At 37.3% G+C, this 23,276-nt stretch overlaps 1 protein-coding gene across 8 annotated transcripts in view; it reads left to right on the top strand.

Moving 5' to 3' along the window:
* Positions 1 to 23,276, top strand: part of Cep63 (centrosomal protein 63kDa) — a 63,710-nt gene that overhangs the window by 18,336 nt on the left and 22,098 nt on the right. For 7 of the 8 annotated variants that reach the window (XM_005406798.2, XM_005406795.2, XM_013505785.1 and 4 more), the window contains exons 4-6: positions 15,423 to 15,518; positions 16,306 to 16,428; positions 20,952 to 21,065. In XM_005406798.2, coding sequence (XP_005406855.1) covers positions 15,423 to 15,518; positions 16,306 to 16,428; positions 20,952 to 21,065 — 333 coding nt within the window. The remainder of the gene's footprint in view (positions 1 to 15,422; positions 15,519 to 16,305; positions 16,429 to 20,951; positions 21,066 to 23,276) is intronic. The other variant, XM_013505783.1, reaches the window with a different exon arrangement.

The following is a 23,276-nucleotide window of genomic DNA, read 5'->3' as shown; positions in this document are numbered from 1 at the left end:
TTCCTTCGTGGTTTTTTATCATGAAAGGCTGTTGGATTTTGTCAAGGGCTTTTTCCATGTCCCTTGAAATGATCATGTTACTTTTGTGCTGCCTTCTGTTTATGTGATACATTAAATGTATTGATTTGCATATAGAGATATTCCTCATTTAACAGCTAAGTACTGTTCCTGTGACTAGGCCACTAAATGAAGTGGTCGCTAGATGAGAAATTGTGTACATTACAATATTCAGAACAAAGAAATGGTCAAAGGAAACTTCAGCTGGGCAGCTTTTCTTTTCCTTGCATAACTCTTACCATGAAGTATAGTAATGTGTAACAACATAAAACTACAGTACTGTACTATACAGTATAATCAGCAAAAATTACAGTACTGTATAAATAAGGTGTACTGCAGCAAAAAAAAAGAGAAACTTTTTCCATTTCTGATTTATTAGAAATGGAAATACACAATGTATTGACTGGTGTCCCTTTCCATTTTTGGTAAAATTGACTAAGGTTTCATCTATTTTGTGCTATTTTCAGATTTTTTTCACAAATTCCAGTTAAGCATAGGTTAGTCTTCTTTGCATCATCTCGCAGCTGCTGGATCCATTTTTTGTGTTCTCCTGTTGTCTTTAAGGTATCTGTTGTTAATTGATGACCAGCCACAACGCTGCCTTCTAGATCCGACACACTGTTCTCACACTGGTCCCTTCTGCTGCCCATACATTCAATACAAATTTTAATCTCCTGGATTTCTCTTTGGTACTTTTTTATGAACTCTTCTTTTTATGCCGGACATTCATGTTTTGCATGTCTTTCTTTAGCTCTGCTAGATTTTTATTAGTGTGCTCTGTAGATCTGTTGATCATTATGTTTAGTTACATCTTCTTTGTTTTTTTTCTCTGGTACCGGGAACCGAACTCACGACCTTGCGCTTGCCAGGCAGGCGCTTTTGCCGCTGAGCTAAATCCCCAGCCCCAGTTACATCTTCTTTGAATTCACCTTGAATTCACCTTCTTGACCTACTTTGTTATCTCCTTTGTTATCCTTTCAGATAATTTGGCTGTATTGCTTTGATTTCCTCTGTCCTGATGTCCTCTGGATCAGTTTGGGGGTGTGGAGAGTTTTTGGAATCATTTTATTGCTTTGTCTTCTGATGTTTCTATTTTTGTGTGTGTGTGTTTGTGTGGTTTTTTTTTTTTTTTTGTGTGCTAAGGCTTGCAGGTTGATAGAGTGGATAGCTTTGTTGCCAGTATGGAGACCTTTTAACGCCTACTTTTCAGAGATATCTTCTGGGTGTGGCTAACTATTAGCTTTTGCTTGTGTCAGGATCCAGCCACTTTTGTTTATTTGGAAGTGGAGGTTGGAGCTTATTTGGCTCAGTACGCAGTTCTCTGGGAATGGGCCAAAGTATTGTTTATGACTCCCAGGGAAACCAGAACCAATAATGTACCACCCTCAACCACAGAAAAGACATGTATGATCATACTATAAACACTAAGACAAACCAGATACTGACATACAGTAAATAGCTACTTAATGGAACAACTTTAGCTGCACTAACAGTGGAACAGTATTCAACAGTAATAACATATTGTAACTATCTTTCTATAGGTTCATAAAGCTTAATGTTTATACTGGTGAGGGTAGAGGTTAGGAGGAATGGGAGCATGGAAAAAAGTAAAATTTGATAAATTAAGGGAAATTGAGGAGATGATAAGAGTGAAATAAAGTATACTATTAAGGAGTGAAAGGAAATCAATAATATTACATAAAAGTAATAGAAAAACCCAGCATGAAAAAGGAGAAATAAAAAAAAAAAAAGCAAAGTAAATGAAAGGAAAAAAGAAAAAACATAGGGGAACTAAAAAGAGAGAAAAGAAAGACAACAAACCAATCAAGAAAAAAAAGGATAAAGAAAGTAGGGGGAAAAAACCTCCAAACACCACAGTAAATGAACAAAGGAGAAAATAACAGGTCACAGTGTTTTTCTGTGTATTTCCACATGAGCATTTCCTTCTAGTACCTGGAGTCTTGGCATCCAGCAAGTGACACTCCTCCCCCTCCCACTTGATAGCCTGTGGGTTTGTGAAGTGATGACCCTGCTGCAGAGGTTCCTCCATCTGTAAACCCCAGATCTTGGCAACTGTCCAAGCTGAGTTGTGTCCCAACCCTTGTTGGGACACTGGAGAACATCAGCTCACCAGTCTCCGATGGATGTGATAGCAGGGGAGGGACTCAGGGAGACCTTTGGACTCAGTGCCATCACCTTCGGTGGAATCCGCCCCTGCTGACCCTGACCTCAAGGCAGGCTCCTTATCCTGCTTGTCTCGACTCAGACTTTGCAAGGAGATCTTAAGGGATCTGTTTGTAGCCCTCACCCTTGCCACGTCTGTCTCTCGTGGCTGTCTCTCACCAGCTGCTGGTAGGATAATGCTTCATAGGCGCTCTGTGGCTCAGGCTCACACAATCAAACAATTCATTTGAAAGTTAATGCTTTAGACATTTTCTGATTACAGTTTTTGGGTTTGGGTGGTTTTAATGAACGTTGCTACTGCTGTTATCTTCTCACTCCTTATAGGACAGGTAGGCCTAGTAGATCAGGTAAGAATCTTGACCGTGCCTTTTTTTCTGCTAAATGGCTTTGGACAAATAACCTAACTTCTTTTAGCCTTTTTCATAATGTGCAAAATTTGGATATATCCCTGTGTCCCAGTACTCTTGTGAAGACTGAGTTAGCATATAAGAAACTACTTTAAAAAAACTACTAGAGATCATCTTCACAGCTATTAATTAGGTTTTGTGTGTAGCTCAGAGGTAGAGCCCTTGTCTAGCATCTGTGAGGTGTAGTCCCCAAGCACTACAGATTTAAAAAATTGGTTACTTCACCTTTTTTTCTATCGTCTATGCAATGTGACTGTCATTTCTGTAATTAATGTCTACTCTGTTACTCCTAGCATTTGACCTTTTTTTTCCTTTTCTTGTTCTTTAGGAAATTTAAATATTGGTGAGTTCCCATTATGAACCAGACACTGGTACATAAATTAAATCTTTTCTTCACATTTAATATTTATGCTTGCTATAGAAAAACAAAATATGTCTACATGGCTCATGAGAAAAAAAAAAAACACAACGTAATCTTTTGCTCTACTCCTCTGAACTTAGAAGCCTTGTTATTCTGAAGCAGCAATTTCAATGTCTTTAACTGTTTGGTATTTTATTTGGTATTTTCCCTACTTCCAAGTAACCTTTTATTAACCTGTTTCTTTTTGTTATTTTGAGTTCTCTTTCCTGGGTTTAGCCATTTTCAAATATAGATAAGTTACCCTTGAAGCTAGAAAGATGGCTGTCGTGTTGGGAACTCCCTTCATCTCTGTATAGAGGTTTCTGTACTTTTCTCTTTTTTTTTACATTCTTTTTTTTTTTGATTCTTTGTATTCTCTGTCTTCTTTCTTCATAAGTTTACTTTTCAGTTTTGGTAGACTATACTTTTGAGATCTTACCATCTGGAAATTCGTATTTTCTTTTCAGGCCTAAGTAAAAGGTTAGTTGACTATAAGATTTTGTTTTTAGTTAATTGTGAGTATTTCAGACTTACTTTGTAATGGCAGTTTAAGTAGTTTGTGCCAATCTACTTATTAGAACAAGTAGGTAAGTTAGATTTTTTTAAAATGTAATTGAGGTAAAGTGCTAACAGGATTCTGAAGAGTTACCAGGCCCGGATCTGGGCTGGACTAGACGCTCAGAGAGGCCGTTAGGACCTGAAATTAGAGAAGGCGGCTGAAAGGGTGAAAGGCCAAATGAGATTCGTGGTGATTTAGAGGGCGAGGAAATCAAGCATTTGGTGCTCCAGATTGATTCTGCACCGCTCTTTCCTTGGGTAGGAACCGCAAAAGGCTGCAGCCATGGAATAAGGGTGACACAACACAGAACCAAGCTCTTTTGAAATAAATTACCATTCAGTTTCAAATATTTAAATCTCTGAAGTCAGTTTAAGATGATGTTGCGGTGCTGCTTTACTTAGTCTTCTCCGAAGTGTTAGGGCTTCCAGGAAGAAGAGAGAGTCAAATTCAGACTTTCTCCAGAGGAGAAAAACATCATTACAGGTCTTACATTATTTTTTAAAATAATTAATGCAAGTACAGTGCATGGTGCACACTCAGAAAATAACCTCAATCATACAAGCAGACAAAAAGGAAAAAAGGAAACTAATATAACAATAGAAAATAGAAACAGACCCATGACAGATCTAGATATTGGGATTATCCTGCTCACAATTTATAATAGCAGTATTTTCTAAGATCAAGACTTTAAATAAATAATTGAAAACTGTAAGAAGGTTGAGATGAGTAGAAATTTTAGAACTGAAGAACATTTTAAAACTGAAATTCAGGCTCTAAAGATTAAGAGGTCATGAGGACAGAAGAAAATGTCCAGAGTAAAACACATAAAAATGATAGAAAATATAGATGAAAGGATAAGAAACAAGGAGCAAGGTGAGGGTATACACTCTTACCACTCATTTCATATAGTTCTTGAAATTTTGTCTAGAGGAATTGGGCAAGAGAAAAAAATAAAAAGGGTGCAAATGGGAAAGGAAGAATCACATTATCCTTGGTTGCAGAGTATATGATGCTGCACTTAGAAGACCCTGAAGATTCTATCAGAAGAGTTTCAAAGCTGATAAATGCATTCAGCAATGTAGCGGGATATAAAATGAACATTAGAAAGTGAACTGCTTTACTCTACACCAATAGTGGAACAGAAAAAAATTCAGGAAAGCAGTTCCGTTCTCAAAAGCTTAAAATAAAATAAAGCCATACCACACCACACCACACCATCAGTCTAATCAAGGAGGTAAAAAACGTCTGCATGAAAATTTCAGAATATTGAAGAAATTTCTTCTATGTATACAAATTTTTGTTAATAACAGAAGTTAAAATTAAATTAAAATATAGTAGATTCTATTGTATACTCACCAGAAAAGTAAAAACACATTCTTAAAAATTTAAAAAGTCGAACAGTCACAGAGAAAACGAATGATTGGAAGTGTCTAGTGCTACTAGTGCTAACTTTGTGTACCAAGTTTGGAAAATGATTGGAAGTGTTACAGAAGCGTATACTATAAATCATCAGTTCTCTTACTAGGCAGAAGAGAAATGCATCGAAATGTCCACACTAATTCTAAAAGAGTAGCAATGAAATAGAAAAATATAGTTACCACTGGGAAGCATAGTGGAGCTATTGTTGCACAGAGGTGGTGAAGTTTTCTGGGATACTGCTAATGATGCATTTTTTGACCTAGGTAGCACTTACAGGGCATGTTCCCTCTGTGATATGTCTTTGACCTATAGAATTGTGATATTTGTCTGTTTTTCTTTTGATCAATAAAATTAAATTTATTATATAAAAAGTATTGGAGAAGACCAGAAAGTAATGATTATACAAGGGGACTAGAAAACACTTGGCTGTATTAATTATATTTCCTGCGGTACTTACTTCTTTGTTACTATTTTTTATGTGTAGTAGTACATGTTTGCTTTACATAATGATTTACTCATCGTGGGGTACTGATATAGAATGTATCTTAATTCTTTTTATTTTTTGCCCTCTCCTCCCTCCCCAACCCCTCCCTCTCTAGTTCCCCTCCCCATTTGCAGAGGATTTATCTTTCTGTTTATAATATTTTATCTTTTATTTGGCTCTTTATTTGTACTTTAGGTTTCTCATATAAGAGAAACTCTGCATTATTTAAGCTTGTTGTCTTATTTATATCACTTAACATTATAGTATCAAGGTATATCCATTTTCCTACAAATGGTTCACATTTATCCTTCCTTATAGGTGAGTAGTACTCCATTATATATGTACGATATGACACCTTTTCTTTATCCATTCATCTGTTGATGAACAGATAGGCTGCTTCCAAGATTTAGCTATTCTGAGTTGTGCTGATATAAACACAGGTATGCATGTATCACTGTAATATGATGTCTAACCTTTTCAGGAACATTTCTAGAAGCTGAGTTGAATAGAATTTCTATTTTTGTCTTTTTTGAGGAATCTCCATACTGATTCACAAAGTGGTTGTAGTTTACATTTCTGCCAGTGGTACAGAAGATATCCTTTTCCTCAATATCTTCACCAGCATTTTTATTGTTGATTTCTTGATGATGGCCATTTTTTCTGGAGAAAGATGGAATCTCAATTATTTTAATTTGCATTTCTCTCATAGCCAATGAAGTTGAACATTTTTTAATGTATTTATTGGCCATTTGTACCTGTGATACGTTTTTATTTATTTAGGTTGCCTAATTTTTGATTGGTTCTTCTATGGGGGAGTGGTTTTTGAGTTATTTATATACTTTAGATATTAGTCCTCTGTCCAAAGAGAAGTTGGCAACAATTTATCCAATTGTGTAGTTTGTCTCTTCACTCTGTTGTTTCCTTTGCTATGCAGAATGTTTTTAATTTGCTGTAATCCCATTTATTGATTTTCTTGTGTAGTTTTGTTTCTGTTCAAAAATCCTTACCTATGCCTACATCTTCAAGAGTTTTACCTATTTTATCTTGCAGCAGATTCAGTATTTTTGTTTTGATAGCCAGGTCATTGATACATTTAGATTTTTTTTTTTTTAGTACATTGTGGGAGACATGGATCTAGATTCAGTGTTCTAGATTCAGTGTGTAACAAGTATTCCCAGCACTGTTCGTTAAAGAGATTAGTTTTTTCTCTAGCACATGTTTTTTGCCCCTTGGTTAAAGATCAGAGAAGTGAGTGTGCCTGGGGTTGTTTCTGCATCCTCTGTTCTGTCCCACAGACCCACGCGTCTGTTTTCGTGCCAGTGTCATTCTGTCTGTATCACTGTAGCTTTGTAATATAACCTGCAATTTGGAACTTTGATTCCTCAAGGTTTGCTCTTTTTGCCTAGGATTACTTTTGGTATTTCAGATCTCTTCTGATTCCATATAAAGTGTAGTGTTGTTGTTTTCTAGTTCTGGAGGAATGCTGTTGGTGTTTTGATTGCATTAAGTCTACGTTTCAGTTTTGGAAGTGGGACCATTTTGACAGTGTTAGGCTACCTATCCAGGAGCGGCGGATATCTACGCATTTTCTTTACGGTTTCTTTTTTAGAGTAGTACAGTTTTCATTAGAGAAGTCTTTTACTTGCTTGGTTAGGTTAATTCCTAAGCGTTCAGTTTTTTTCAGAGTGTTGTGAATGATACTGTGTTCCTAATTTCTTTCTCAGTGGCTCGATCATTGGTATATAGGAACATTACTGATTTTGGGGGGTGTTGAGACAGGGTCTCATTATGCAGCTCAGGCTGGCCTTGGACTCACTATGTAGCCCAAGTGGCCTCAAACTTGCTGCAACCCTCCTGCTTCAGCCTTCTGAGTTCTGGGATTACAGGCAAGTGCTGGGATTACAGGTGTAGAACACCATGCCCCGCCCTGTGTGTTGATTTTGTATCCTGATACACTGATGAGTGCATTAGTTCTAGGAGTCTTCTGGAGGAATTTGTTGTTTAAGGGAGTGTCTACTGTGAATAACTACAGTTTACTTCTTCCTTTTCTATATGTATCTTTCTTTCTGTGTGTTTCTCTTGCCTTTTTGCTCTGGCTAAAGTTTCAAGTACTGTATTTGTTGAGCAAGAATGCTGATAGTGGACATCACTGTTTTGTTCCTGATATTAGAGGAAAAGCTTTCAGTTTTCTCCACTGATGTATTGGCAGTAGGTTTGTCATAAATGGTTTTTATCAAATTGTGGTAATATCTCCAAATATATCTATGTTACTCGGGGTTTTTAAAAATCATATACAGATGTTAGATTTTCTGACTTTTTCTGCACATGTTGAAATGATTGTGTGATTTTTGTCCTTACTTCTGTTTATGTGATATATTACATTTACTGATTTGCATATGTTGAACTAGCCTTGCATTGCTGGCCTAAAGCCTGCTTGATCATGATGTATGACCTATTTAATGATTCATTGCATTCTGTTTGTCAGTGTCTAGTTGAAGACTTTTGCATCTTTATTCTTTAAAGAGATTTACATACAATTTTCTTTTTAAATTGATTTTTTATCTGATTTTTGAGTCAAGGTAATGCTATCTTCCAGGAATGAACTTGGTAGTACTCCTTTCAATTTCATTAAAGGTTCTGAGGAATATTTTTGTTAGATCCTCCTTAAAGTTCTTAGAGAATTCAGCAGTGAATTCATCAAATCCTGGATTTTTCTCAGTTGGTAGGGTTTTATTACTGCCTCAGTTTTATTGTCTGTTAGTGGCCTGTTCAGGTTTTTATATCCTATTGGTCCAGTATCTAGAAATGTATCCATTTCTTCTAGAGTCTCCAATTTATTGGATTACAGATTTTCAAAACAGTTACTAGTTGCATTAACGTGGGTCTTCTTCTGGTAAGATTGGCTAAGGATTTGGCTATTCTTTCAAAGAACTAGCTGTTCAGTTGATTGATTATGTGTATTGTTTATGTCAATTTCATTAATTTCTTCTTTCATCTTTATAATTACCTTTCTCATTTTAGCTTTGGATTTAGATTGTTCTTGTTTTTTAGGACCTTGAAAAGTTTTCTACTACAATTTCTGTAAACAGATTTTTTTTTTATTATGCATGCTGTCTTCTGACTTTTACTCTAGATAATCTTAGGTTAGTCTTTTTTTGTGTCATCTCTAGGTATTGGATTTATTTTCCCATTCTGTTGTTGCTTTTATGATATCTCTGAGTATGTGGTAACACGAATCAGCCCTCTCTTTTAGTTCTGACAGTCTTCACACTGGTCACTTCGACTGTCCATATATTCAATAGAAATTTTTATCTCTTGGATTTTTTTTTGTTGTTGTTGTTCCTTTTCATGGACTCATTTCCTTGCTAAATTGGTCATTCATGATTTGAATTGTTTTGGTTAGCCTGCTAATTTTGTATTTGTATCTTTAACACATTCATGATGGGGCTGTAATTCATATGGCTCACTGCCCGGGCAGCTCTGATTTGAACTCAGTCATTTCTGGCAGCTTGAACCAGCAGTGGTACATGCATGACTAGGCCATTGGCAGCTGTATCACTTCTCAGGGGGTCTTGAATTACAACAATGCAAAGAAAGGCATTGATTTAGCAGACCAGATGTCATTATATTACAGTTCCTTAAAGAAAACATTAAAATGATATAAAAATTATAATATAGCTAATGTGATATAGCATTTGTAAATGCAGGGTTGGGGATTTAGCTCAGCAGCACAGCGCCTGCCTGGCGAGTGCAAGGTCGTGAGTTTGATTCCCGGTACTGGAAAAAAAACAACAACAAAAAAGATAATGAAATTAGCCAAGGATATAGCTCAGTGGCATAAGCACCTGCCTGGCAAGCGCAAAGTTGTGAGTTCGATCCCCGGTACCAAAAAAAAAAAAAAAAAAGAAAAAAAGAACTCAAAGCATTTGTAAATGTATATTACATATACCAGCAATGGGTTCTTGTAAGATATCCATGTTAAAATTTAGAGAATTAATTACTAATAAACTATTCCCTAGTATAAATACATTTCTTTTACTTTAATGAAAAAAATAAATTTGGCTATTATGGACATATTTTTAATTGGTATAAATAGTATTAACATTTATATTTGAGTAATAATTATTCAGATTTAAGTAACTAACTAGATTTAGTCCATTTATAGTCTTTTTATTAATTTTATTAGTAAAGAGACCAATAAAAATGATGAGATTCATTTGTATTCCCACTAGTGCAGGCCACCTGATGGGACAGTCATGAGTGTCCCACCAGGGGTTCAAGCTGGCAGAAATATGTTAAGTGCTCTGACCATTTTTATTTATTTATTTATTTTTTGGTTTTTTTCCAGTACCGGGAATTGAACTCACGACCTTGCACTTGCCAGGCAGGCACTGTGCCACTGAGCTAAATCCCCAGCCTGCTCTGACCATTTTATTATGACTGTTGTCTGTTTAGTTATATCACCTTTGAATTTATTGAGTTTCTTTCCTTTTCTATCATTTTGAATAATTTGGTTATTTGGCTTTTAAATTCTTTCTTATCAGTGCCCCTTGGATCTACTTTGGAGCATTTGGAAGTTTTGGGGGAATTTTGTTGCCTTATTTTCTCATTTTTTTCCTTTCCTTGTCTTTCTTTTTGTGCTGAGAGTTGAGAATCAGCTGGAGTGGAAAGACTTTTTGCTGGTATGGAAATCCCTTTAGTTTGTGTCTGTTTTCCAGGGATATAATGTTTGCTTTGTTTGTACTTTGGTATTTAGGTACCTCTTTGACTTAGTTGGCTTACTAGGCTTGGATCCAGCCACTGTTTTGCAACGATAGACTCCTTACTGGTTATAAGAACTTTAACAGATCCGATCATGCATTAAACATGTACATTAACAATTACTTTAACAATTTCACTCTTTTATCAGTGCTTCTTGCAGATTGTTCTTTACTGCTACTGACAGACTGGGATGTGGAGGGTCGGGTAAAGGAAAAAGGAAAAGAAAAGAGTGAGTCAGTAAGAAGGAGAGTGAAGAGAAATATCAATAGATGAAATTAGACACGGAGAAATCAGACTCTTGGCATTTTTTTCTAGCTTGAGTAAGGGAGGGAGTTGGGAGAATATTTCTGGGAATAGGAGTTGGTATGTAGAGGGCAGCAAACATATAAATTGGGGGAAGCTGTGCTATCGTTGGAACCTGTTAATTTGTTGGTGTTTAATGTTTGGATCCTGTATGCACAGTTGTGGTGAAGGTTACCCTCACATGTCCTTGAAAGGTACCATTTAAATTAGACCTCGGGGTACTTCTTATTCTCTGTTGCACATCTACAGATACTTCCTGTATATATGCTAGAATGAAGGGAGGGAAAATAAGGGGTTAAGAAAGAAGAAGAAAAAAGAAGAGAAAGGGAAAAAAGGGAAAAGAAAGAAAAAAGACAAAAAGAAAAATTAGAATATTAAAAATGAAAAAGAACAGCAACAAAAACCTCATGCCATTGCAAAAGCACAAAAACAAAGCATTGTCACAGTCCCATGTATATTGCCGTTTGAGTTTGATCGCAGGACTCCAAGCTAATCAGCCCGCCCTCACCCCCCGTGGTTTGCTTAATTGCCTGCCTCTGTGCAGAAGGCCTTGTCCATCCATATGGCTCTCTGGACCTGCCTCCTGACCACACGCAGTGTTCTGGCCCTGGCTAACTGTAGGCCTTTGTCTCTGTCCCCTGATCCGACCATGTCAGTTAATTTGGGGAGGGGAAGAGGTGGTACAATTGGCCAAGCGCACATTTCTCTGTTGACTTCTGCCAGAGACCTCTTGTTCCTCACTCTTTTCCTTCCAGGGCAAGTCCTGCAGTCACCTCTGTGTTTTTTCTTCAGAGGCCTTCTGCCTAGTGCAACCCCTAGATGCCCTCTGACCTGGGCACCATTCTCAGTTTCTCCACCCACAGTCTTTTTTTCAGGCACTCTCTCACCCACAAACTTGTTGAAATTCCAGGGCTCTGTATTTTCAGCAGTCCTCTGGCAAGGGATGTTGGGGCCTTCCCTGTAGGTACGTGCCGGTGATTGTGGGCAGTGCGCACAGCACTCCTGCAGCATGAGGAAGGAATGAGCAAGAAATGGTTTTGTGGTCATTTGCTGTTATCTTTCTCCAGGCTTCCAAATGCTGTTCACCTTGAGCCTCCAGCCCGCGGTTGTCTCAGCACTCAGATTTGGGTCCCTACCTGGAAATGTGTGATTGTTTTCAAATTCCCAGGGACCCACAGTGGCCTCTCATAGATTGCTCCTTGCTTTGCACTGGTTTGTGAATATTTCACTTGCTGGGTTCCCTTTTCCAGTGGTTGGGTAGAGTGACTGGGAGCCTGTTCCACCAGCAGGATGTTGCTGAAATGCCAGCACCTGGATTCTGCTCCCCTTGGTATCTCACTCTCTAGGGGTCTCTTGTGGGCTTATTCTCAAGAGTGCATGGTACATTTTGGGCTTCTAGGTTTCCAACCATTCTGCCCACGAATCTCCCACCCCAGCAGGTCATAGGGTAACAGAAGCTACATTAGAGCCACATGGACCTCCAGAGAAGAAGTGGAGCTTGGAGATTTAAGAACAAAATAGAAGAATATACCAGAAGATAGAAGGCCCTCCCATGTGCTTAGATTGGCAGAATTAATATGATCAAAATAACCATAGTACTAAAAGTGATCTACAGAGTCAGTGTAATCCCCTTCAATACACCAGTGACATTCTTCATAGAACTAGAAGAAAACAATCCTAAAAATTCATATGGAAACTCAAAAGACACAGAATAGCTAAAGCAATCCTAAGCTAAAGCAGTACCTGCTTTCAAGTTACCTCCAAAGCCATAGTAACAAAAACAGCATGGTACTGGTATAAAATAAACTCATGAGGCATCTTCAAATGAGTCATAGGTCATGCTGGGAAACCATTCTCTTCTGGGTATGGGTTTTCATGGGATATAGATGATTTTAGTGACAGAAGAGAGCCGAAGAGAGGGATTTGAAATAATGTAGGGAAAGGGGTGATGGGTGTTTTCTTTTTCCATGTCTTTGACTTACAGAAATTCATTAAGGAATTTGTTTTTGCTAGGCTTAAAGATTCCACAGTCAGTCTTCGTGCTGCTAGAGGTCTTATTAAATCATTGAAAGTTTTAAAAATTCTGCAGAGCTGACTTGTTTAACATGTAAGAGGGTCAACAGAAAGTTTAAAGGTGTGTAGGGGAGATTAGGGGGCTATTTTTTGGGGGGGCATGGTAGATGTAGTAAATATAATGTAATTTTCTCTTAGTATCTTTGTTAAGAATGATGGTAATTACTGGTGTGCATTGTCTTATGGGTTGTTGTACGGTAAACACAGATCCATTTTAAGGTAATCTGTTGCTCTTGCTTTCCTTCTGCTTTTGCTAAAAGTTCTTGCTTACATCTACTGATCATTGAACTTACCTCTTGTGCCTCTACTTTCTAATTTTCTATTTTCCAGCAGGTTGTAGGCTAGGAAATATGAATAAAACTGCTTGTGTTAAACAGGTAAATACTCCAGCTCTTTATCAGAGCAAAATAGGTGGACTGAAGGGTAGTCTCTTCTTTTTCTTTTTAAAAATCTTGTATTGTAAAAGCAGTAGCTCTTAGAGAAAATTCAGAAAAGACAATAAGGTATGAAGAAGAAAATATAATAATCCATAACTCCATAAAATAGAGTTAACATGTATTAACAGTTTGGTATATTTCCTTTAAGCTATATAAATTTATATTTATTTAAAAATCATTTACAAAATTGGGATTTTAGTGTAGTTTTTATATCCTTATGATTTATACATAATAAGTAGTTTGTAGATTAATTCTGATGTATATTAATACTGAGTATATTATTGTGTAGATGCACATTCATTCATTGTATTCATTCAACAGTTCCTTTATGTTTATATTTTAAAATTAGTTTTATTGGTACATTTAAGATGTACATAATGATAACATTTATTGTAAGGAATGTATACCTGTATATGATAGATACATCTTGAAGTTCCCTTATTTTTAAACATTTAGATTTCTTCCATTGTTTGCAATTTTTACAAAAGTATGACATTCTGATGGATAAATTTTTAACATCTCCATACTTTTTTACTAGACCTGTAGAAGTACAGTTTACTAGCTTACCACTTTAATATTTCTAAGTAGGCTTTGGGTCCCTAGGTTCCAAAAAAAACTTACCCATGTAAGTCTTATTTTATAAAATCTTTGCAATTTTTTAGACATAAAATGCCATTGAATTTTTATTTTTTTATTTTTTTTTATTTTTTTATTTTTTTGGTTTTTCTCCGGTACCGGGAACCGAACTCACGACCTTGCGCTTGCCAAGCAGGCGCTTTTGCCGCTGAGCTAAATCCCCAGCCCCTGAATTTTTAAATTTCTCAGATTATTAGTGGCATTAAGTTTTTCATGTTTATTGGGCATTTATCTTTTTGTGGGAATCTTTGTTCTTGGATTGTTTTTATGTGAAGGGCATAATAGTTTGTAAAAATTAATTTATAAGAATTTTTATGTACTAAAAGTTTAAAGCCTTCTTTTATAAACGTTTTTCTCATTGTTTAACTTTAAATTTTTTAATTGGATTTTTTTTTTTTTTTTTTTGAGACAGAGGCTTGCTCTGTAATTCAGGCTGGTCTTAAATGCAATATGTAGGCCAGCTAGCCTTGAACTCACAGCAGTTCTCCAGCCTCAGTATCCTGAGTAGTGGGTTGGATTTTTTTTTTAATATGGAGGTTTTACATTTTTATGTAGTCAAATCCATCATTTTGTTTTGTTTTTTGTCTTTTTCAGACAGCATCTCACTATGCAGTTCAGGCTGGCCTTGAGTTCACTTTGTAGCCAAGGCTGGCCTCGAACTTGCAACAATCCTCTTGCCTCAGCTTCCTGAGTGCTAGGATTACAGGCATGTACCGCCACACCTGGCTCAAATCCATCATTTTAAAATGACCTTTTTATTAATTTTAATCTCTCAAAGTTTCTTCCCATCCAGACGTTTGGTAAACATTTACTTGGATCTTTGTTCAAAAGAATTTTTCACATTATTGGATACACACACACACAGACACACACAGACACATACACATACACACCCTTTTTCTTTTTTTTTGAGACAGCATTTCACTCTGTTGCCCAAGTTGACTTCAGACTTAAGTTCAGGGATCTTTTTGCCTCAGCCTCGCAGGTAGCTAGGACTGCAGGCATGCGCTCTTTATTTATTTTAGTTTGAACTTTAGAATAACTTTTTTAACTTATAAAATTAAAAAAGTCTGCTAAATCTTTCTATTGTGATTGCATTACCACTGTATTCTTATAAGTTTATTTCTAGTTTTTAAACTATTACTATTCTATGTTGTTATCAAGATTCCAGTCTCTCATTACTTGTGTTCTGTTTCCTTGCCACTTATCAATAAATGAAATTCTAACCAGTTATCAGGAGAAATACTGCTGATTGTCAAAAGAAATACTTGAAGGGAAAACTGGTTATCAAGAGAAATACTTCATGAAATTATTCTTGAAGTTGCATAGATTTTTTATAAAGTATTCTTGGCTTCCAAAGTTTCTGAAACCTTGTATCTATTAATTTTTCATGAGTATTTTTGATGAAGAGAGTTGGGGAGAATAAATCAAACAGAAGATAGTAGTTTTCATCTAAACCTAGAAGTTCTGAAACAGTTGTTTAGTCTCCATTTTTTTTTAGTGTTATGGATTATTAAATAAGTAGGTATTCAACTGCCAGAGAAGTGGTGTGTGTGTGTGTGTGTGTGTGTGTGTGTGTGTGTGTGTGTGTATGCAGAAGCATACTTTATAAGTAAGTATAAAGCTTATTTCCTGCTTTCATGTTTCAGAGATATTGTTTCAATGCTACTAATGAAAAATACTATCATTTCCCTGCTTTTAGGTTGGAATGTTGCATCAGCAGATAGAAGAACATGAAAAAATCAAGCAAGAAATGGCCATGGAATATAAGCAGGAGTTAAAGAAACTGCAGGAAGAAGTAAGAGTTTTTGTTCTGTTATATATTGTTTATCTCTTTAACCCTTGAGAATTTTGTGATGAGAACAAGTTTCTACCCTGTAAAGGTACTGCACCTCTACATGCCATGAACAGAGGCACAAATCTATGTCTTTGTCCTGGAATCTAGGTATAACATGTTGCTTAATTGTATATTTGATATTATCTAGAGCAGGTATTCTAAAATATGTTTCTTGGTTGAGGAGCTGAAATAAATAGATCTGTTTTTATTTAATACTCTGAAATATTGATGCCAAAAATTTATTGTTTAAATTTTTGAATTAAGCCAGTTACTAAATTTTAAATATTAGAGGATCTAAAGGTTTAAAAAGCATTTGAGGTTAAATAGAAAAAGTAAGAAATTCTATCCATTAGCTCAGTTTCATTCAAATTTGGGAAAAACTGCTTTTTATTAAGTTTGCTTCCAAAGCGCTCCTCTCCTGCGTACTGAATAGGAGCATGACCTGGGACCCATGGGCCCAGAAGAAAGATTTTTTTATTTGTTGCTTTTATTGTGAAGGTGGGTGGTAGGGTCTTTAAGTACAAAATCATTATAATAAAAGTTAAAGTTTTGTTTTATTTTTTCATTTCATTTTTCTTTGAATATATTTCTTTGCTAGAGTTTGTTTTTCGTATGTAATTGTTAGTTTTGTATTTTAGTTTAAGAACTACTAGTTTGAGAGTAATACTAGTTGACACTGGACTTGCTTTCATGATATCAGTTTGTTTACTAATTCTTACATTTTAAGAATAAAGCACTGTCTCCACAGTTAGGTAGATTGAAGAGAAGCTATGAAAAACTGCAGAAAAAGCAAATAAGGGAATTCAGAGGAAGTACCAGAAATTACAGGGAAGATCGGTCTGAGATTGAGCGGTTAAATGGAAAAATAGAGGTATGTTCACAGTAACAGTCACGGTAGTGATTGTCAGCCTTCATGTTAGAAAACACCATTTCTAATGCTGCTGTTTCCTGGAATGAATTTTCTGCCATCTCCAGGACTGCCACTGAGCTATTTCAGTGGTGGGGCGTGTGGTCCCCTGTCCTCCTATCATCCTAGTTCCCTGTGGTTAACAGGAGCTAGCCATCAGTAATTCTCAGCAGGGCAGTGGCACCCTCATAGGGCATTTGGAAATGTGTTTGTTTTTTTGCTTGTTTTGGTTGTCAGGATGATGGAGCATGAAACTTTTATTTAAGGCCAGGAACCAGAGGTAGTAAACCTGCCTAGGATTGCATTCTGGAAAGGATTATGGTCCCCAGCATCTCCAACATTGAGAAATATAGACCAGCAGTTAACAGCTATCCTATATGAGCAGTACCCTTGCCTTATTTCTTGGGACTTAGTAAATGTTAGGAACTTAGTAAAAGTATGTAGCTTTTTTTTTTCTTTTTCTTTTGATATCCATTTAATCAAGCTAAATTTTTTATTTTTGTTAGTACATGTTTGCAATACATAATGATTACATTCATTGTGGGGAGTTGGTACATGTACATAACACGTCTCAATTCTTTTTACATCTCTTTTCTTCTCCCTCTTTTAATCCCCTTCCCATTTGTAAAACAGCTAATTTCCTGTTTCCCACTAGTTGTCTTTTATTTTGCTCTTTTATATTTACTTTCAGCTTTTCATATAAGAAAAACCATGTGATATTTAACCTTCTGTGTCTTGATTTATTTCATTTAACATTGTGGTCTCAAGTTATATCCATTTTCCTACAAATGACTCGTTTATCTCTTGTGGCAGAGTAGTGCGCCATTGTGTATATACACCACATTTTCTTCACCCATCCACCTGTTGTGGGCATATAGGACAATTCCAGGATTTAGCTATTATGAGTTGTGCTGCTATAAACATGGGTATGTATGTATTACTGTAATACGATGTCTTTAAATCTTTTGGGAAGATCCCTAGACAGGGAAGAGTTAAGTCAAATGGGATTTCTAGTTTTAACTTTTTGAGGCATCTCCACATGGAATTTCCCTAGTGGTTGTACTAGTTTACATTCCTACCAACCATGTAGAAGAGTTCCTTTTCCTTCACAGACTGGCCAGTACTTGTTGTTATCTGATTTCTTGATGATAGCCATTCTTTATGGAGTAAGATGAAACAAAGTAAGTGAGGAAGAGGGTTCACCTTTCCCTCTGCTGATCTTGTTTTTACTGAGTGACTCAAGGGTTGTTATATATGTTGGTTTCCTAGCGGACTTAAAGGGAGGTGGTAAATCAACTCTGCCAAGAGCAGATGAAGGAACCGCACGAGGCGGCCACTCCTGGCACCCTGTGTTCGTCACTCTCCCTTTCTGTCTTCTCCGTTAGTTCTTCATTGTACGTAAGAATTACCCAGGGTACCTTTAGACTCCCAGAGATTCTGGTCTAGTAGTATGGTATGGGAACTAGAAATCTGCGTTTTATCCAACTCTCCTAGCTGATTTTAATTTCAGAAGCATTGTTTAACATCTTTATGTAACTACTTACAATTTTTCTACTCTGAGCCACCTGTCACCCACAAATGCTAATATACTGGTACTCCCTCAAAGTACAATTTTTATTTTTAGTATTGTTTTACATCTCAGTATTTTTGTACATTTGAAGAACTCAGCCTGTGAGGATGATCCATACTGCTTCCCCTGCAGCCCTCTTCACTGATCCTTTTTTCCCTGCCAAACCCCTTACATCCATCTTGCTTCTCATTGCCACTTCTGGATCCTTCTCTTTTTTCCTAAAATCCTATCTCCAATTTTCATATCATCAGCCTACATACATACAACCAAAGCCGTCATCTCCTGGTTCCTAGGTTACTCCCCTGCCTCGTACATTTCAGCTCAGTTCACTGTTCTCTCCAGTGTCACTCGTGTCCTAATCCTCGTGGCAGTGAGGTGTATATTTCTGCAGACTTTGGGTTTCTTGGCATCCTTTCCTCCATATATATTTTGATTTCCTCCCAGTCTCATCTTATCCCTGTCTCTATTCCTTATGTCTTATCTTTAGCAGTATTTGCAAGCCCTCTAAAATCTCATTTGTAACTATTATTTGTGTATCATCCTCATCTTTTTAGCTCCCATCTAGGCCTTTGAGGCTCAATTATCATTAACCATCTCTATAATGATTGAATTCTGGTACCTTTTCACTGCTCCGTATCTACTTCGTGTTCTCTTACCAGTCTGCACCCCACTCAGGTTCCAAGGTCACGTTCCTTCCATTCCCTGCATCTCCCCCGCCCCCTCTTGCTTCATTGTATGTGCTCGGCAAAACCACACTTCTGGTCAGCTGCCTTCCTGCCCACTGTTGTCTACCTGCCCCATGTGGCTCTTTTTTCTATGTGGAATCCTACTGTCTTTCCTCTCGCTTGCCCACTTTCCACTGGGACTCTTCCTCTCTCTTTTCTCCTCAAGCTTTCATCATGTGTCGCTTTCAGGTGATAAGTTCTTTTGTGTTCAGAGTTCCAACACTGTGTCCACTTACCTGTCTGTGTCTGTGTCATAAGTCCTGCCTTCCCTCCCCTCCGTTACCCAGGGTGTTGCTCCAGCAGTTTTCCTTCTTTTCTCTGCATGCTCAGTTTTTTCTTCCCAAATGGATATTTCCTACAAGCATCCATATTCTTTCCTCGTAAATACCAGACCCCTGCTTCCGCCTCAACTTTCTCTCTCATTTTTGCTGAAATACTTTAGGCATCTATACTTATCTCTAATTCCTTTTTCCCCATTTTTTTACACCCATGGAATAAGGCTTCTGACCCTTCACGTTATAGAAGCTGTTGGCATGTTGGTCACCAGTGACCTCCATATTCCTAAAGCCAACTGGTTCTCATTTTTCTCCTGGTATCTGCAGCTTTGGGTCCGGCTGTTCCCCTGCTTAGCACACTTTCTTGACTTGACTTTGGTGAAAACTGTTTTTCCTTGTTCTTCTATCTTATTAGCCACTGTCTCCACTTCCCATGCTTCTTTACGTTTGGAATTCGGACCTTTCTTCATATGTCCTGCTGTGATCTTTTTTCTGTGTTTCAGAGTAACGTTCAGCTGCCTATTTCACATCCCCACTATAGTGGACAGTCTAAAACTGTAAAGTTTTTTTTTTTTAACTGTAAATCTTAGCACGTCCAAAATAAAGGTTTTTACTTTCTCTTCCCCATTTCCCAACACCAGTTCCCCCTTCAGGTGATGGCATTTCCATTCCGGTCACCCCAGCTGCTTTGCCTGTCTTTAGACACATCAGTGTCTTTCCACTGTAGGGTTGTTCCCCGACCGTGCAGTAATACAGCTCCATCCCCATCTCCCTGGGTATTTACGTAGTAAGTGTTACTTGCTCAGTTTAAAATGTGCAGTTCTCCGCGGTGCACATTCTGTGTTTTGTTATTTCTAAAACACGCATTGCATTTCTAACACACTGTGGGATGAATGTGTTGTCTGTTGCCCTTCAAGCGAGCGGGCTTAGAGTTTTTATTTTGTTAACTATTGTTATCCCCAGCACTTCAATGAGTACTGGCATATATAGTAGAAATGGGGGAATGATGAGTGATGTCAGAAATCTGGCTCTCCACAGTTACAAAGAGAATCAGGTATCTAGAATTGAAGGTCCTAGAGGACAGTGAGAGATTAGATTTCTTTGTCCTTTGGTTTATCCCCCTTTTCATACATACTGGGTTCATTTTCTTGGTATGCAGTTGGAAGCTGCTGTTGATCCATCATGAATTTTGCACTGTTTGGCTTTGGCTTACAAATACCTGTTAAAATGGATCACACACTTTCCTGTTTAGTGAATTCTTTTGCAGTTCTGTGAGGTTGTAAAAATGTGACCATCAAAGCATATTGTGCTCGCTGTATCTACAGTACTTGGTTCCTGAGTCCTTGGTTCCTTAGTTTTTGTTTAGTGAATTCTTTGCAGTTCTGTTGAGGTTGTAAAAATGTGACCATCAAAGCATATTGTGCTGTCTGTATCTACAGTACTTGGTTCCTGAGTTTTACATACTGAAAAGTAAGAATTGTGCCATCACAGGACTTAACTGAAAATTTATTTGTACCTGTTCAAATCCTGAGTGTAGATAAGAATTGAGATTGCCAGGGTTATGTGCCATCATATTTTGAATTTTAATTATCAGAGCATGAGTTTTCTGAAGTCCCTTGAAAATGATAGCAACGCTTAGGTGGCAGCAAATCTGTGAACATAATCGTGAACCTCTAGTGCTTAGCATTGCACCATTAGGGTGTTAAATTTACAAAGACAGATATCCAGGGGCGCAGTGTGAGTGGGACTCCGTGTTACTGTGCGGTCTGTCAGCTAAGTGAGTAGTAGGGCTCCTGCTGTGGAGAAAGGTGTGAGAATACCCAGGGAGGTGGGGAAGATGAAAGCAGAAGTGAAGCTGGGAAGCGGTGACAGTGAGGGGAAGCACTTACAAGTTAAGTAACTTAATTGCCTCCTTAGGAATTTCGTCAGAAGTCGCTGGACTGGGAGAAGCAGCGCTTGATTTATCAGCAACAGGTATCTTCTCTGGAGGCACAAAGGAAGGCTCTGGCTGAGCAATCAGAGATAATTCAGGTAGGCTTGTGACATTTTAACACTGTGATTAAATCTGACTACTGCAGTCCAAGTTTCTGAGGCCGTTCCATCGTTCCAGCTTCTCTCTGCTGACCCTGCTCTTTTTCTTGTACAGTGAGCCCATGCTGCTCTACTTACACGCCTGTCCTCTTTAGTAACTAGGCCTGTGTGGTGTCTCTGTCCTCTCCTCTTCTGTTCTCATGCCTGCTTGCCTTTCTTCTGCGTGTTTCCTCTCCCTGTGTTGATCTCTTGCCTCCTCTCCTTACGTTTTCACTTTTTGTCTCTGTTCCCTCTGTCTTCTGTGTCTCCCATTCTCTGAGATTGGTTTTTTGGCACTCCTGTCCATGCTTCGCTCCATTTCTATGCTGGCTCCTGTCCGTGCTTCGCTCCATTTCTATGCTGGCCTGGGCTGAGTTGTCTGCTTGTTAGGACACGATGCCGAGAGTCACATTGAAGCCGTGCACCCTGACTAACAGTGGGGTCTTTGTGGCTGTGGAAACACCTTTTTTAGAACAGTGGGAGAAACGTTTGTGAAGAATTTATGGCTTAAACAAACACAAAATAGATAACTAATTTAGGGGTAGCTTCTTAGGACACATTCATCTCCTTTGCTTTTTCAGTTAAAATCAAGAACATACAGGAAAATGAAGAGATGAATATTTGTGTTATTCATCTGTTATATCCTTGACGCTGTCTCAGTACTTCTTTTAGATGCAGTTTGCATGTGTTATTTGTTTAATGTCAAAATTCAGCAAGGTTAATAGATAGCTTATAAAATGAGAGGGCAGACAGACTGAATAAATTGAGAGAGCTAGACAGTTTGTTTTTTTTAAACAGTCTCAATTTATTTGCTGTCTTAATTCTTAATGTATTGGCTTTTTTTTTTATCCCCCTGAAATGTCAGTTGTCTGGTAGACCCCAAGAATAGCCCTACTGCGAGTGACTCCACGCAGAGTGGCAGGAAGGGCCCACATCCTCAAGGAAAGGATGTTTTCTAGGTGTAGAAAGGTGTGCAACCGGAGTAGGAAAATGAAATCTTGAGATTTCTAGACCAGCATTTTTTTGACCTAAATGCTAAAAGCACTGTGTAAACTTACCATTGTGATTACCAGCCATAAAATTAAAGCTTCACTGTTAGGGAAGATGGGCAACTAGAGCTAGAATATGAAGACTTCAAAGAATTAACATCTGGTTTCCATACGAAGGATATTTGAATTAGTCTCCTGATAGTTTTGTTTGAACTAAAACTACCTGATTGTTTACCAAAACAGAAAAGTTACTCATAAACATTTCTCCTTTTCCCTTTGGCAAACTATACAAAATTAAATTGTTCTGTGACTTTTTACCAAAGGTATATGATGCATCATTATTGGTGAATTTTAAAAACTTTTGTATACCTACTACCTACCATTAATAGTTATCATCATCTTGCTAACCTTTCTTTTTTACTGTGGTAAAAACATATAACTGTTTGCCACCTAAATTATGATTAAGTGTAATCTGTACAAATATCAGTGTTAATTATGTGTAATTGTTGTATAACAGATCTCTGGAACTTTTTCATCGTGCAGAACTGAAATTCTGTACTATTCTATACTTTCGATGTTTGACTGGAATATTACAAAGCAAATCACAGCCATCATCTTATTTCCCAACAGATGATAGGACTAAAGAAATAAGTATTATATATAAGTATCCTAAAACAGTATAAACAATAATTTATTGATGTAATGAAATATCTAGTTGGTTCACATTTCTCCAGTTATCTAAAAAATTGTCTTTTCTGAGTCAGAATCCAGTCCAGTTGAATCATTGTATTTGCTTGATATGTGGGTCACACTGGAAAAATCAGTAGAAAATCTGGGAGATTGGGTGAATAGATAACAACATACCACCTTTCCCATCAAAAGATTTCTTGGTATAAATTATTTTTTTGGATTTTTTAAATATCTAAAGGTAGAACTCAGAAATAATTTCTCACTCACTGATTCATGTATTCACTTGAATTCTCTTAGGTGGTAAAATTACACAATACATGTTCATTTTAGATAAATGAGAAAATATGGGTAAGATGAGATAAATGAAATCATCCATAATATCACTCTTTAGAAATTTACGGTGATTGGGGCTGGGGATTTAGCTCAGCAACAAAGTGCCTGCCTGGCAAGCGCAAGGTCGTGAGTTCGGTTCCTGGTACCGGAGAAAAACCAA

The sequence above is a fragment of the Chinchilla lanigera genome, unplaced genomic scaffold, assembly GCF_000276665.1.
Source record: "Chinchilla lanigera isolate Chin_1 unplaced genomic scaffold, ChiLan1.0 scaffold00100, whole genome shotgun sequence".
Lineage (NCBI taxonomy): Eukaryota > Metazoa > Chordata > Mammalia > Rodentia > Chinchillidae > Chinchilla > Chinchilla lanigera.
The sequence above is the reverse complement of the archived record's forward strand: the minus strand, read 5'-3'. Positions and strand labels throughout refer to the sequence as shown.